The sequence below is a fragment of the Saimiri boliviensis genome, chromosome 17 (assembly GCF_048565385.1).
Source record: "Saimiri boliviensis isolate mSaiBol1 chromosome 17, mSaiBol1.pri, whole genome shotgun sequence".
Classification (NCBI taxonomy): domain Eukaryota; kingdom Metazoa; phylum Chordata; class Mammalia; order Primates; family Cebidae; genus Saimiri; species Saimiri boliviensis.
Window position 1 is genome coordinate 2,490,871 of NC_133465.1, and position 17,346 is coordinate 2,508,216.

Sequence of the window (17,346 nt, forward strand, 5' to 3'; positions counted from 1 at the left end):
TTTTTCCAAAAAGTAACTCACCGAAGTTTCCTGCCTTTGCTGGCTTTCCTATCTACTTTTTTGTGGATTTTGCTTCGCAACTTCTGGATTGCAAGCCACTGCCTGGAAAATTCACAAACAGTGTTATGTACCATCACTCACAGAAATAGTTATACATATTGACAAATCGGAATTTTTCTCACTAACAACCCTGCAGAAAGAAATCATCAACCTACATCAAGTTCCTCAAGCTAGTTTGGGGCCAGACTGACTAATCGAACAGGATTTGTGCAATGGTAAAAAACAAATGGCAGCTGGGAAATTCTACAGCAAATTTGGTTAACAATGCTCCTTAGTATTTGAAGTTGCTGTGACAAGCACTAAATCTACCAGTCTGCAGGCAGACCCATCAAACTGAGCATAGCTGCTTGGGTTTCTTTTTAATGTTTTAGCTATGCAGCATGTTCTGTTACTAATGTTGCAACTGCTGGTTGGTTTGAGTGCATGAATTTTTAAAATCTAACTTTCCTTGGTAATCCGCCAGTGCTTTTTCTTGTTCTTTCCAAATTTTTGCTAATTTTTAAATAATTATCCACTACTGATACCAGTTTTTAATTGTTTATATTTAATTTGTTTTACACTGTTAATTTTCATCTCATCTATAAATATTTCAGTACATGATGCTATACAAGAGAAGAGATAAGGACTCTTCTCCTCTCAGTATAATCTGAACACCATTACCACATTTAAAAAAAAAAAAAAGTCAACAATAATTCTTTATTATCAAATATCCAGTCAGTCTTCACATTTCCTGGAATGTCTCAATTTTACAGTTGGTTTGTTTGGATCGGAATCCAAAAAAGAGTCACATATTCTACAGTCATTTTAGATAAGAAAGAATTAATTTTTCAATAAGGGATACTAGGCTAAGAAAATCTTCATGAATTGCTCATATGAATAGAAGTGAAAAAAAGAAAAAGGAGAAACAGCAGCAGCTAGTCATCTTACGTGATTTATGTAACGAAAACTCAACATCAGAAAAAAAAAATCTAGGGAAATCCAATTACTGTAATCTTAATATAATCTTAATTACCATAATCTATTTTATTGTAAAGTCAGATAAATGTACAATATAATCACCACTTAAATGCAATTTGCTCTATCACATTAAATTTATAGTGAACAGCTCTCCATAACATTCCAGAGATAAACGAAGTATCAACAACATCCTACCATAAAATTCAAATATTTTACTCAAAATTATTTCATCAACACAAATTTTTCATTGCTTTCTCCAAAGGCTGCTCTGCCTAGAATCCCATTCTGGCACCTTCGGCTTTTGTTTCCTTTCATGCTTTTGCAAATTATGGCTCATGGCTATTTAAATGGACACTATTCATTAGGTAGCACTCTAAATGCACTTTTTATTTTCCAACCACAGGATGAAGCATACACACAAGAGCCTTCCTTGACTACTTTACATTCTAACCCGACATCTGGGTAATGCTGCCACGTTCCATTTCTAATTGTGCCGAAGCTTTTACCGAAGGGGTGGAGGTCTACAGCAGGGCAGACTCTAACAAAGCAGAGCCGACTGAGAGCAACGAACCTGTTGTGCACAGTGCCATGTTCTGACAGCGGAGAGCACACATTGGGGCGGCTGCTTTGTATCCGCTGGTCAACAGATTGATATGGATACAATCACAACGCAAACCAGGGAGCAAAGAGCGTAAGAAAAACTCTGGAAACCGAACTCTAAAACAAACACATAGCGGGGGTCTTATAATTCCTTTTCAAACTGCACTTAAGGCAATGCAGGGTAAACAGTTGGTCACATTGTCTTTCTAGCTCTTATTATCTTGCTTAACTTCAGTAATTACAGGACCAATCATTGCTTTGCAGGTAGAATTAAAGGGGCGTAAGGGGAGAAACGATCATATTGGCTGTCTGCATGGACAGAAATCGTGTCTAGATTACCTTCCCATGGCCACCTGATCGTTGGGATCCAAGGAGCTGGTCTTCCGTTCTATGAGTTCTCGAAGGAGCTAGGGGAAAAGGGAAAGCAGCAGAGTTATTTACCATCTTCCAGGACAACTGACTTTAAAAGGGGACAGAAGGAATTCTGAATGGCATAGTGACAGCTCTAAAACTACCATCAGTAAGGGACAACCCAATGGCAAGAGCATTACTGAATTCTCATTAACCCTTTCATATTTATGTATCTTTAAAAAGGTGGCTATAGTGGTAGCCGAGAACAGAAGCCCATTTGGAGGACTTAGTGTACTGCAGTTCATTTCAAATAGATCGATGAGTGTGCACAACATTCCCTTCTTTTTTTTTTTTTTTTTTTTTTTTTTTTTTTTTTTTTTTTTTTTTTTTGAGACAGAATCTCACTCTGTCACCCAGACTGGAGTGTAGTGGTGCAATCTCGGCTCACTGCAACCTCCGCCTCCTGGGTTCAGGCGATTCTCCTGCCTCAGCCTCCCGAGTAGCTGGGACTACAGGCACGTGCCACTATGCCTGACTAATCTTTTGTATTTTTAGAAGAGATGGTGTTTCACCATGTTAGCCAGGATGGTCTCAATCTCCTGACCTCATGATCTGTCTACCTTGGCCTCCCAAAGTGCTGAGATTATAGGCATGAGCCACCACTCCCAGCCCCCTTCATTGTTTTCATAACTAGTTTTGTCTGCTCCATCGATATTAATGGAGAATCTTTAAAAGGTCAGGTGGGAGGGCTATGTGGCAAAAAGCGAAAAATGCACCAGCTTCTCACCAATAGGATAATGGCGCAAGGTTAACTTCTGAACTATAACTTCCAGCAGTCAGGAAGGTCTTCCTCAGGCAAAAAGCATTTATTGCATATAATTAAAAGTGTGGGCATCATCCCCTTGTTTTCCATAGCTGCTACTCTACCAAGCTTACTATTAAGTGATTTAGCTACTACGTATGTTACCAACACGTTCACAGACACAAAAATTTTAAGAGGGAACCTAAAGAAAGGGATTTGTGTATACTGAAAATATATGACAGAGGACTAGTCCCATATAATTAACTGCACAGGAGTGATTCTAAATGACTCTCCTACTGTCATCTTAATCCTGACTCCACTGTACCCAGTTGAAATCTATATCTGTACCTTTCATACAGACTTAAGAATCTGCACTGGATCTTAAAGTCCTGGGTGAAGAGAAGCGATGGATTTTAAAGTTAAACACTAAAGGAGAAGAATTCTAAATTACGATAATAAAACTACAAGTGCTATCTAGTGACAAAGAGAAATAGAGATTGAAATTCCAAAAAATCTTCTGAGAGAAATTTAGGAGAAGACACTAAGATAAACTAGTTCTGCTAATCATCTGACAGTAATACAGGCTTGACCCTAAAACTTGTTTCTTCATAAAAATTAGCAATTATTTTGTAGGTGAGGCATGGTGGCAATAGAGATATTTTACCAAATCAAATAGTTGAAGCCTGTGAGAAGATGAAGAAAGAGGAATAAATTACTCTGAAAGCAGGTCTCTTTCTAATTTCATTTGTTTATGTAAGTAGGCACTGGAAGAAGTAAAACAAATTTATAAAAATATTCACTTCCAAAAGATGAATCTCTATTGCAAAAGGGAAAAAGATATCTCAACTGCAATTAGAAAACCTCCCATGATGTTTTTTCATTTGCTTATTTTGGACATTATTACCATAGCAATTATGTTTAAGAATGCAGGGACCAGAAGCGGCCGGTTTTATTATCACTAGAAAACAGCAAGCTATTTCTCTACCCTGTTTATCTGATTGATTCCCAACATCTTTCTGGCAGCCAATCTATCAGTTTATCTCTCCTACTTCATCACAGTCACTTCTGGCAGCTAAATACAAGATCCAAATCCAGTGTTACACAGACATACGACACAGTAAACCTATGTAACACTGCTGCTGTGTAAACAGCTGCCCTTAAGGCTAAGCAGAAATGGGCTTCTGCTTCCTAGTCAATATTCTGTCAAAAGCAAGGAGTACGGGGAGTAAGGGGGAGTGGTTAACAATAATGAAGAAGAAAAGAAGAGAAAGAAAAATAAAAAGGAAGGAAAATAATGGAGTAACTGCATTTCATTGCCCTTACCTTGTTTGAGCCACACAAGAGATTACAACAACCATTCCTGGTTTTCCTAATCATCTCAGATCCCTTGAGACTGGGCAGTCAGGGTCACTGGGGAGCAAGCACTCATGGAAGGCTGCCCCAGCACCACAGGGCCGACCCTCGGGAAGACAGCCTCATAGGCCCTTGCCGAAGGCTGGAAATTGGAGCTCACAAGTGGATCTATTACACTTGCAGTGGTCTCTGCGATTCTAACACCAAGTTGGTGTAGCATTTACTTTCAAGCACTTTGTGTACTATACGTATTCTGAGCTGCATTTTCACACACAAGTGCTTTGCATGACTATTCCTAGTCATTCATGACTTGGAAGATTGTTTTATTGGTCTATCTGGCTAGGTCAAGTTTATTCAGTACAAGATTTCAGAAGATTCTGTTGTGTCCACGGTGAGAAAAAGAAAGCAACAACAAAAAACACAGTTAAACAAATGGTTCCCATGGCTATTACTATTTCCCATAGCTACCACTATCACTGGGTTTAAATTTAATTAGAAAATTGTTTTCAAAAACTCGCTTATTAAAAAAAAGCTTTGGGGATACTGGCTGAAGAATTTGATTTTACTTCTGATTTTAATTTGTATAGCTTTAACTTTACAAATAAACTTTTCTACTAAAGTTCAAGTTTCTGTTACAATTATTAGAGCTTTTTATTTCAACAATGATGATTTAGTATTTGTAATAATTTTCTATGTGTTTTGGAAAATGGAGAGAGAGAGAAAATGCTTCTGCTCTAGTCTGTTAAAATTCCTCTGGATAATCAGTTCAGAAAGGGTTGATTATACCTCTAGTTCTAGGGGAAAATCACAGATACAGTTAGGTTTTTGGGTCGGCCACAGAAAGCTATTTAACCCATAGCAATATACAAGAGGAAAAGTACTAACAGTACTATTCAGCATCCAATCAACATTTATAATACTTACGCTGGAAAAAATGCACCCTAGAAACAGCTAACAGCTAAAACGGCAGATTGAACACATTAGTTTATCTCTTCTCAGCCCCTCTAAGAGACAGCTGAAGAATAAAATAAATATTAACCCACAAGAAAAAAGAGAAAGGGAGAGCTAATGAGTGCATATTTTCATAAATTTTTCCGAGACAGCAAGAAGATGGAGGAGTTATCACCCAAATGCCCAGAGCGAATAAAGGTGAAGATGCAGACAACTGTATTAGGCCACAGACTCCCTGTGAGGATCAGCTCTCTGGCAGCTACCATGCAAGGTGGGAAAAAGAGAAGGAGCAGAACCACGTGGGCTTTCTCCATTATCCCACAGAGCCAAGTGACAACCACCTCTACCACCTCCCTCCCCTCGCTGAGAGAAAAGAAATGTATTCTTTGGAAAAACTGAACCACAGAAGGTCCAGAGTAGAGGGTACCAGACAAAGAAGACTGGAATGAGGTACAAGGGAAAAGCTCTATGTTAATCTCTAAAGCATTTCCCTTTCGCCCGTCTTACTTGTAGAAAGCTAACAGCCCATGCTATAATCTCCTAGGCAGGAAAGCAGAGGAGTCTTTTCTAGAAGAAACTGAATGGCGTCTGCTCCCCCACCTCCAAAATTAGATTTCCAAGTTGCTATGGTCTTCTGCCTGTGTCCCCCAAAATCCACACGTTCAAAGCTTAATCCCCAGTGAACAGTGCTGGAGAGTGACTGAGTCACGCAGGCTCTGCCCTCGTGGATGGGATCAGGCATTCCTCTACAAGGGCCTGATGGAGGGGGTCTGTCCTTTTGGCCCTTCCACCTTCTCCTATGTGAATACCCGCAGGAGAATTCAGCACCAAGGCACCATCTCGGAAGCAGAGAGCAGCCCTCGCCAGACAACAGAAAGTGCAGAAACTGCCAGCTCCTTGTTCTTGGACTTTACAGCATCCAGACTATGAGAAATAAATTTCTAGCCGGGCGCGGTGGCTCAAGCCTGTAATCCCAGCACTTTGGGAGGCCGAGGCGGGTGGATCACGAGGTCAAGAGATTGAGACCATCCTGGTCAACATGGTGAAACCCCGTCTCTACTAAAAATACAAAAAATTAGCTGGGCATGGTGGCGCGTGCCTGTAATCCCAGCTACTCAGGAGGCTGAGGCAGGAGAACTGCCTGAGCCCAGGAGGCGGAGGTTGCGGTGAGCCGAGATCGTGCCATTGCACTCCAGCCTGGGTCACAAGAGCGAAACTCCATCTCAAAAAAAAAAAAAAAAAAAAAAAAAAAAAAAAAAAAAGAGAAATAAATTTCTGCTGTTTTAAAATTACCCAGTCTGTGGTATTTTGCTATAACAGCACAAACAGACATACAGAAAACTAAGCAAACAAATACAAAGTCTGACAACCAAGGCTACTTTAACAAAGAGGTCAGTTTACCGCATAATTATATTTAAAGAAGCCAAAAGATCTCCCTAGCTTTCAGAGATCCAAATAATAAACTTTAATGCTTTATTCTTAAATATGAACAGACAGTTAAGGATCGCCTGCATCTGAGGGAATCCTCAGGCACAGAACAGGCAAATGGAAAAGAGACTCCAGGAAGCAATGCAGAGAACAAAATAAATGCTTAAAAAGGAGGAAAAAAGCCCCAAAACTTACAATGAATATCCCAGAGGAGTGGAAGAGGGTATACTCTGTGAAAAACAACTAAAATGGGAAAATAAACACTACACAAAAAAATTTTTTAAATCCAACAGAAGAACTTAAATGAATGAAAATCTCTGATAAAGCAAAAAGAAAAGCAAAAGGCAATAAGACAATATCTTCTTGCTTTTTTGCAAGACAAGACAAAAATTTAGAGGATAATCCAGAAAGTCAAACATCTAACTAACAAAGGCTGGGAGAAAATGTTTGGAGTAATACCGAAAATCTTCCAAAAGCTAAGAAAGAATAGGAATGCACCTGCAAAGACCTAGCGCAACGAATAAAAAAGGGCCTTTGTCAAGATACATCATCACGAAATGCAGATTACCAGGAGTAAAGAGGAGATCCTAGCAGTTAAAGAAAAAACAGGTTGCATATAAAGAGGGTGGCTATACGTCCCAGTTTACCCAAGAAAGTCCTGGTTTATACCTGTTTTCCTAATATGCTGTTAGGCTAGCACCTTACATGTTCCATTTTTGATAACAAATTATATGGTCACCCTACATATTAAAGAATGAAAATCTAAATGGGAAAAGACAAGTCAACAGCAAGAGCAGATAGCACAGGACAGCAAGTTACCTTCAAAATTCTATGGAAAATGACTTCCAGACTCAGATTCCGTAGACAGTCTTGTTGCTGTTTATTATTAGTATTATTATTAAGGCAGTCGCGCTCCATCACCCAGGCTGGAGCACAGTGGTGCAATCTCAGCTCATTGCAAACTCCGCCTCCTCAGCCAAATTACTAACCAAGTATAATGAGAGTTACATACATGCATTTTTCAAACACGTAAGGACTCAACAGTTTACTTTCCATGTACTCTTTCACAGGAAGATGTACTTCAGTAACTGAGTATACAAAAATCAAGACATACGATATTAGAAAAGAGAAGTCTAACTAGGAAAGAAGGAAAGGCAAGTCCGAGGAATACAGCCAGCGGGTCTGCTGTGCAGCCGTACCAGAAGAGTCCAGAGAGCTCTAGGCTGAGGTCTCCAAGCGGGAAAAAAAGTAGGAGGGAGGTGCAAAAGGCTAGGTGATTTTATATATTCAAGGCATGTGGAGTATATAGGGAAAAACAGCAATCGTTAACACAGAAAACTAAGCCCATCTTTTAAAAAACAGGCATTATTAACTCCAGGAAAAAACAAATTTGTTAAGAAAAACGTAATAATAATACAGCACTTGTTCCTATAGTTGGGATGTTTGTCCCCTGCAAAGCTCGTGTTGAAATTTGCTCTCAATGTTGTCTGGGCCGTGCATAGATGAAAGTCCTCCCTTGGTTGAGGGGAGTGAGTGAGTCCCCACTCTATTAGAGCCCGGGAGCTGGCTGCTGGAAAGAGCCTGGCGTGCCTCAGCCCTCTAGCCTCCTCTCTGGCCACGTGATCTCTGCACATGCCAGCTCCCATCCACCTTCCTTCATGAACAGAAGCAGCCTGAGGCTTCCACCAGAAGTCCCATCTGCCCAGCAGCAGAAGAGTGAGCCAAAGAAACCTTTTTTCCTCAAAAAATTACCCACTCTCAGGTATTCCTTTATAGCAATGTAGAACAGACTAAGACACTTCAGAACAACATTAACTTAGTAATAATTATGTAAACACTGACGGACAACTACTCTAACAGGTGTGATACATTCTCATTGCGGCTTTGATTTGCATTTCCCTAATGGCTAATGATGCAGAGCATCTTCCTGTGCTAACGTAAGGCCATTTGTGTATTCAGATCCTTTACCCATTTTAAAATGAGGTTATTTGTCTTTTTGTTATTGAGTTGTAAGAGTTCTTTATATATTCTGAATACCAGTCCCTTATTCACTTCCCTCCTGTAATGTCTTTTCACTTTCTTGACAGTATCACTTGAATCAGAAAAGTTTTAAATTTTGATGCAGTCCAGTTTTTTCTTTTGCCATTTGTGTTTTGATTTGTAATCTAAGAAACCATTGTCTAACCCAAGGTCATGAAGCTTTACTCCTATGTTTTCTTCTAAGAGGTTTATAATTAATAGTGTAGCTCTCATATTTAGGTCTATGATCCATTTTGAGTTAATTTTTGTATACGGTGTAAGGTAGGGATCCAACTTCATTCTTTTCATGTGGATATCCAATAACACCATTTGTTGAAAAGACTATTCCGAGTTGTCTTGGCACCCTTGTTGAAAAACCAAGTAATTTAAAAAGCTTTTGGCTTTATAACCACATATTCCTTGGCTTTCTGAATTTGTCACCCAGAGTTATTGATACCTACTTTTTAGGCTTCCACAGTTCACAGCCACCGATGCTTGAGATGGAAAAAGCTTGGAGCAACCCTCTATCGAACTTATTTGGGCTAGCTGAGTCAGGATTCCTCAAATTTCCTCACTGGGAGATACAAAAGCAGACTCAAAGGATTGCGTTTACTCCTCCTGTGAATTCCCTCTCTCTTCCACAAGAATTCTTAGTAAAAATATAAGTACTTTTGCTCTGTCTCCTGCCTTACCACCTTTTTTGGTTCTCAGCTCCCTAGTCTTTCAAATTATCCCCAAAAGGGCTGGGCCTGGTGGCTCACACCTGTAATCCCAGCACTCTGGGAGGCTGAGGCAGGCGGATCACTTGAAACCAGAAGTTTGAGATCAGCCTGGCCAAAATGGCAAAACTCCGTCTCTACAAAAAATACAAAAAAATGAGCTGGGGATGGTGGCACATGACTGTAACCCAGCTACTCGGGAGGCTCAGGCAGGAGAAATCACTTGAACCTAGAAGATGGAGGTTGCCATCAGCAGAGATTGCACTATTGCACTCCACTCTGGGCAACAGAGTGAGACTCTGTCTCAAAAAACAAACAAACAAACAAACAAAAACTATCCCAAAAAGAAGTCACTTGCAATTTTTATATACCACATTTGAGGCATACAAAAAATAAACTGCATATATTATAATTTCAAAGTTTGGAAGGAATTACTATACATGCCTATGGTACAAATTGGCACAAAATGACCCACTCCCCAACTATATGTCCCCTTTCCACGATGTCCACTCACTCCTAAACCAAACTCTACTACCGAATGTTTCTGCTTCCATTATTCTACTGAAACAACCTGTGCTAAGGTCTGGAGATCTCCATGTCTAGTGGGCACCTGGCACTACTCGTCCTATTAGACATCTTGAAGTGGCAAATGACACTGGATGTTCTCCCCTTACTGAAACACTCTTTTCTTGGCATGGGTGAGGCACCTCTCTGGCTTTGCTCTGCATTCAGCTGGCCCCTCTAGCCAGCCATTAAATACCACCACTTCTCACGACTCAGTTCCAAACTTCCTTTTCTTCTCACTCCACAGGCGTTTCCCCAAGAACCTCCTTCTCTTCTCAAGGCTTCAATTACCTAAGAGTTATCCCTAGAAATTCCTCTTCCCTTATACCCAATATCTCATCTATCTCAAGTCTTATGTTCACAAATTTGTCCACTTTTCTCCATCTCCACTGCTTCCACCCCATACAGGATACTATCATCTTGTTCACCCCATACATATATTTTTTGTTTGAGGCGGAGTCTCGCTCTGTCGCCCAGCCTGGAATGCAGTGGTACGATCTCTGCTCACTGCAACCGCTGCTTCCCAGTTTCAGGTGATTATCCCACCTGAGCCTCCCGAGTAGCTGCGATTATAGGCATGCAGCACCACGCCCCACTAATTTTTGTATTTTTAGTAGAGACGGTCTCTCCATGTTGGCCAGGCTGGTCTCAAACTCCTGATCTCAGGTGACTGCTCACCTCGGCCTCCTAAAGTGCTGGGATTACAGGCGTGAGCCACTGTACCTGGCCCACATACGTATTTTTTGAGTACACTGGAGATATGGTCTCACCTAAGGCAGTACAGTGATTTACTCTTGTCCCTCCTCCATTTTTGTCTCCTTATTGTACTCAGAGTAGTATTTTCAAAAAGCAAATGTGTCAGGACATTTAACAGGGTACTACCAGGCCCCTTGTCTACCTCTCCAGCCTAACCCACCTCTGCCTCTGGGCTGCAGTCCCACCAGGCTTCATCCTGTATGTGAAATGCTCTAGGGCCCTCACACCAGAGGCTGTTTTTGCACATGTGCTGCCAGAACAGGCCTCCCTAGCCACTGACCTCCCACGCCTCCTCCTCCACTCATTTGTTAAATCTAAACCTTTCTTAACCACAGCTACACTCACATGCAGGCCCCGTACCTTTGTTGTTCTTACTGCGCACGGTACTCAGGGACTCCTTGATTAACGTCTCCTTCCTCCGCTTGCCGACTGTGTGCTGTGTGAGAGCAGAGACTCCATCTGAACACAATCACCACTCTAGCCCCTGCAGGGGCCCCTTGAAGGAGCTCCATATACAAAGAGGGGAAAACTATTATTTCTGAGAGAAAATCCCAAATTCGTGTTTGCTTTGTCATTTCCCTGGCCACACATACATACCTTTTCAGTGTTTTTACACAAAAGGAATTAATATAATAATCCAGGGCACCATTATCTACCTAGGAATAGAGATGCCTGTCTGTTTTTGTCAGTTGTTTTTGAACTGTCTTTGTCATTGCCGTTTTCAATGATACGACTCCAATAGTCTCCTTCTCACATGTCTTACATAGGCCAGATGGCCTAACACAACGAATACACAGAATGGCCTATTTCATAAACCGGGATGATTTTACGTGGATGAGAATTAGCCTCTTTTTAACCATTCCAAGAGTACTTGAATTTAAAACAAAAAAAAAAACCATTTAACTGGGACCGGGCACGGTGGCTCATGCCTGTAATCCTAGCACTTTGGGAGGCCGAGGTGGGTGGATCATCTGAAGACAAGAGTTCAAGACCAGCCTGGCCAACATGGTGAAACCCCGTCTTACTAAAAATAAAAATAAAAATAAATTAGCCAGGTGTGATGGTACATGCCTGTAACCGCAGCTACTTGGGAGGCTGAGGCAAGAGAATCACTTGAACCTCAAAGGCAGAGGCTGCAGTGAGCTGAGATTGCACCACTGCACTCCAGCCTGGGCAACAAGAGCAAAACTGTGTCTCAAAAAAAAAACCCCTCCGCACCCCCCACACCATTTAACTATGTAAACTCATTCTTTGACTATTAAAATGATATAGATCTATGCTTCCTCTTGTGTCTCATTTCTTAAAGGAAAGAGCTGGTTCTTTTCAGGAATAGAGGGCAGGCACATCTTTGGTGCTTCCTCTATACTCCCCACAACTCTTAACCTTTTCTGTAGTCTCTTTAAGTTGGTCCTTTTTTTTTTTTTTTTTTTTCCTGAGATAGAGTCTCGCTCTGTGCAGCAGCACGATCTCAGCTCACTGCAACCTCCACCTCCTGGGTTCAAGTGATTCTCCTACTTCAGCATCCTGAGTAGCTGGGATTACAGGTGTGTACTATCACACCCAGCTAATTTTTGTATTTTTAGTAGAGACGGGGTTTCACCATGTTAGCCAGGCTGGTCTCAAACTTCTGACCTCGTGATCCACCCACCTCGGCCTCCCAAAATGCTGAGTTTACAGGCGTGCGTATTGGTCCTTTTACTGCAAGGCGTATGTCTTCACATCTGTCTAATAAAGGTATGAATTCATTTTAGCTACAGTGTGTGTGGTTTTAGAAATGGGGCCTTGCTTTGTCGCCCAAGCTGGAATGCAGTGGCATGATCATAGCTCACTGTGCCCTCGACCTCCCGAGCTCCCACCTTAGCATTCTGGGTAATGAAGACTACAGGCATGCATGCCCAGCTAATTTTTCCTAGGTTTTGTAGAGATGGGGTCTCACTATATTGCCGTGGCTGGTCTTGAACTCTTGGCCTCAAGTGATCTTCCCTGCATCAGCCTACCACAGTGCTGGGATTATAGGCATGAGCCACCATGCCCAGCCTAGTTAGAGGGTTTTCTATTTAAATATCTTTTATTTATGAAATAGGCTTGTCAAATACCAGTTATAAGTTTCCATCTCCCACTCTCTAAGATCTAATGCTTCTAGGTATCAGTTTTCACTTATGTGGAGTGTATGCTGTACAGTTCAAGTGTAAACTATCTGCCAAAGAGTCTGACCTACCTATCTTGGAATTCCAGCTCTGCCCCTTACTACCTGTGTAGTTTCAGACAAGTTTCTTGAACTCCCTGAGATTCAGTTTCCTCATCTTATAAAGTGGTAATTATAGCTCATAAAGTTGTTTTGGGAATTAAGAAGATGATAAAAGTAAAGCACTCACCAAAACATAAGTATTCAATAAAGAGAAATATTGTGAACATCAGATCATGCTCATAGATAATCCCTAAACCCCATTTAGGTTAAAATAAATCATCTTCCACAGCTAAATCGCCACAGCTGCTAACAATCAACAAGTACACTAATTCAATTTTCCTTTCTACTGATTTTCAAAAGTAACAAATAAGATGTGTAATAAGTAAGAGTGAAAGGATAAAAATGTAACAAGTATAGAAAATCCACAAAAATGGTAAGTCATACATTGAAAAAGTATGCTATTGGTTGTAGAACTTTTCCAAACTAGACCATGATAAATTGGAGCAAGAGTCATCCTCTCCCTTACCATTTATTCTATTCGAACTACCTGCGATTCCCTTTCCCTGACCTTCAGCTCCCCCAAAATCCCCTGATCACCCAATTCCTTTAGGTAGAAGGCCTTCTCCCAAACTCAGAATATCTAAAATCCTGGCTATCCTTCTTTGAAAGCCCAGATCAAATGCCAAGTCTTCTCCCCTGGAGCCTTCGCTAATTCTCTGAAACTATTATTTTTCTCCCTCTTCTGAATTCTTCAAGACACACACACCAAGCGTTCTGGTTATTTATGCTTATAACCAGACAAGATACAGGTTTACATGTTACTGATGTTTACAATCAGATAAGATAATAATCAAGCATTCTGGTAGTTTGCTTGACTATAAGCTTCTTGCAGGCAGGGGATAAGTGTAAGGCAAACTCTCACCCCTAATATCTGGAACTTCAACACTGCCTTTGCATACAGTGATTATTAAATATTTCTAGGGGCTGGGCACACTGGCCCATGCCTGTAATCCCAACACTTAGGAAGGCTAAGGGAGTAGGACTGCTTGAGACCAGCAGTTTGAGACCAGCCTGGGCAATGTAGTGAGACCCTGTCTCTAAAAAATATATATGTATATATATATTTTTTTAATTAGCCAGGTGTGGTGGCTAGGTAGTCCTAGCTACTTAGGAGGCTGCGATAGCAAGATAGCATGAACACAGGAATGTGAGGTTGCAGTGAGCTATGACTGCACCACTACAGTCCAGCCTGGGTGACAGAGCGAGATCCTATCTCAAAATAATATTCTAAAATCAAAGAGTCAAGTAGCAATCAGTCTCCTAGATCTTGTCAACAAGTATGAAAAGCAGCCACCTTTTGCAAGGGGAAGTGTAATATTTACAAGAACAATACAGGGAAGAATGAAAGGAAATCAGGATGTGCAAATAAAGTCTCAGAAGCATCTTCATACTAAAGTTACAAATAGTTCACTTTTAGTTACTCAAATAAGAGAATGTATAGCCAGAGGCTACCACTGAAAAAGTCAGCCTAATTCAGCCTCATTGCCCTTGGTCTTCAAGGATTTGATTAGTTTTTCCACTTTTTTTTTTTTTTTTTTTTTTTGAGACGGAGTTTCGCTCTTGTTACCCAGGCTGGAGTGCAATGGCGCGATCTCGGCTCACCGCAACCTCCGCCTCCTGGGTTCAGGCAATTCTCCTGCCTCAGCCTCCAGAGTAGCTGGGATTACAGGCACGCGCCACCATGCCCAGCTAATTTTTTGCACCTTTAGTAGAGACGGGGTTTCACCATGTTGACCAGGATGGTCTCGATCTCTTGACCTCGTGATCCACCCGCCTCGGCCTCCCAAAGTGCTGGGATTACAGGCTTGAGCCACCGCGCCCGGCCCAGTTTTTCCACTTTTTGATTCCAAGTTGCAGCGTGCCTCCACTCGGGAGCTAGCGCTAAGGCCTGCGATTTGGAAGGAATGACAAATTCATTCACTGAATAAAGCAGTACTGTTTTCTCAGCAAAAGCCCTAAAATACTTCAAAGGCCATAATATTTCACTAAGCTTGGCCATTTGGGTTAAAATTTATTAGTCAACATAGAAAACTTTCTCATCAGACCCCATATATTCCATTAGGCATGATATATAATGTCTCCCAATGTCTAATTATTAACTAGAAGTGTAAGTAAATCACTCTTAGTATTAGGCACTGATGAGCAAAGACAGAGTAAGAATTAAGCAATTCGAATGCTAAAGAACTTCTTGCCAATTTGCTTTTCTGTTTCTAACAAATAAAAGGAATTTTACAAGGACTAAGTGACTGACTTATGCCATTCTTTCTTTTTTTTTTTTTTTTTGAGATGAAGTTTTGCCCAGGCTAGAGTGCAATGGTATGGAGTGCAATGGGTGTGATCTCAGGCCAACTGCAACCTCAGCCTCCTGGGTTCAAGCGATTCTCCTGCCTCGGCCTCCCTAGTAGCTGGAATTATAGGCAGGCACCATTACAGCCAGCTAATTTTGTACTTCTAGTAGTGACATAGTTTCACCATGTTGGTCAGGCTGTTCTCAAACAGCTGATCCACCTGCCTTGGCCTCCCAAAGTGCTGGGATTACAGGCAACAGCCATTGGCCCCCATTTTTTCTTTTCTTTTCTTTTTTTTTTTTTTGAGACGGAGTTTTGCTCTTGTTACCCACGCTGGAGTGCAATGGCGCGATCTCGGCTCACCGCAACCTCTGCCTCCTGGGTTCAGGCAATTCTCCTGCCTCAGCCTCCTGAGTAGCTGGGATTACAGGCACGTGCCACCATGCCCAGCTAATTTTTTGTATTTTTAGTGGAGACGGGGTTTCACCATGTTGACCAGGATGGTCTCGATCTCTTGACCTCGTGATCCACCCGCCTCGGCCTCCCAAAGTGCTGGGATTACAGGCTTGAGCCGCCGCGCCCGGCCTCATTTTTTCTTTTTTTAAATTTAAGGAAATCTTTTTTAACTTTTAATTTTATTTTTTATTTTTATGTATTTTTTAAGAGACAGGGTCTTGCTCTGTCACTCAGGCTGGAGTGCAGCAGCACAATCACAGTTCACTGTACAGACCTGAACTCCTGTGCTCAAGTTCCCACCTCAGCCTCCTGAGTAGCTGGGACCACAGGTGTAAGCCACCATGCCTAGTTAATTTTGTTACCGTTTATTCTTTATAGAGATGTGGTCTCATTATGTTGCCCGGGCTGGTCTCAAGCTCCTGGCTTCAAACAATCTTCCCACCTTGACCTCCCAAAGTGCTGGAATTGCAGGAGTGGACCACTATACCCCAGCAAGTTATACCTTCTAGTCAATACTAAAAGTAACAATGTATGGAAGGTGCTATTGTTTAGATTTTCCAAGAGTTTCCACTTCAAAAATTCTGCCCATTGGTCACTAGATGGATGTCTTGGGTGGGTACCTCCCCCTCCATTTACAATAAAGGTAGGAAGAAGGCTTATAGATCCTCCTGGATACCAGCTCAGCTACTATTTTTTAGCATTCCTTATTTAGCAAGGTTTCTTTTACTATATGATGTGCCGTCTGTGTTTAAAGAATAAAAAGGAAGTCATTCTGAACTAGAGAAGAACTCACAAGAAAGTGAAAGGGCAGTACTAACTTGTATTCTGTAATTATGTCCCTTAAGAACCAAAAGCCCAGCTGAAACTAATCTCTCCCTGTATTTCCAGCATTCTCCCTCTAGCATTCAGATGCCTATAATTCTTCAGCCTCACCAGAATCCATAAACCATCAATCCTGCTACCTTTTCAGCATCCCTCTTCCTCTCCTCCTGGGCTCACTTCCCTCCTTACTCAGGTGAATGAGATTCCAGATTCCATCAGGATAATCACCCCTGATATACTCCCTGAACCCCCTTGCAAGCTATCCGTTTGTTGTACAATCCCTTAAGGATAGGTGTATTTTGGAATTCAGAATGTTTCGTATTTTAGAAAGGTAACACACTGCATATGTCAGAAATGTGTCAGCAGAGTCTGGGGCAGCACCCGAAAGTCAAATACAAAATTTCTGTAGCGAAATACATATTCCCTCTCATTCTTTTGTTTTTCAGATGGAGTTGCACTTTTGTTGCCCAGGCTGGAGCGCAGTGGTGTGATCTCGGCTCCCTGCAACCTCTACCTCTTGGGTTCAAGTGATTCTCCTGCCTCAGCCGCCCAAGTAGCTGGGACTACAGGCGCGTGCCACCCCACCTGGATAATTTTTTGTATTTTTAGTAGAAACAGGGTTTCGCCATGTTGGCCAGGATAGTCTCCAACTCCTGATCTCAAGTGAGTGCTGAGATTACACACATGAGCCATCATGCCTGCCCTCCTTCCATTCTCTCTTGAACCCTCTCCACCACTCTACTAAAAGAGTTCTTGTCAGCTAGATGCAGTGTCTCACACCTGTAATCCCAGCACTTTGGGAGGCGGAGGCAGTCAGATCACTGAGGTCAGGAGATTGAGACCAGCCTGGGCAACATGGCAAAATACCATCTCTACTAAAAACACAAAAATCAGCCAGGTGTGGTGGCATATGCCTGTAGTTCCAGCTACTAGGGAGGATCATTTGAGCCTGGGACGCAGGTTTCAGTGAGC

At 41.7% G+C, this 17,346-nt stretch overlaps 1 protein-coding gene across 1 annotated transcript in view; it reads right to left on the reverse strand.

Moving 5' to 3' along the window:
* Positions 1 to 17,346, reverse strand: part of AATF (apoptosis antagonizing transcription factor) — a 115,454-nt gene that overhangs the window by 37,395 nt on the left and 60,713 nt on the right. Inside the window, exons 9-10 of the mRNA XM_003929069.3 lie at positions 1,957 to 2,024; positions 22 to 102 (exon numbers count right to left, since the gene is read on the reverse strand). Of these exons, the coding sequence (XP_003929118.1) occupies positions 22 to 102; positions 1,957 to 2,024 (149 nt within the window). The remainder of the gene's footprint in view (positions 1 to 21; positions 103 to 1,956; positions 2,025 to 17,346) is intronic.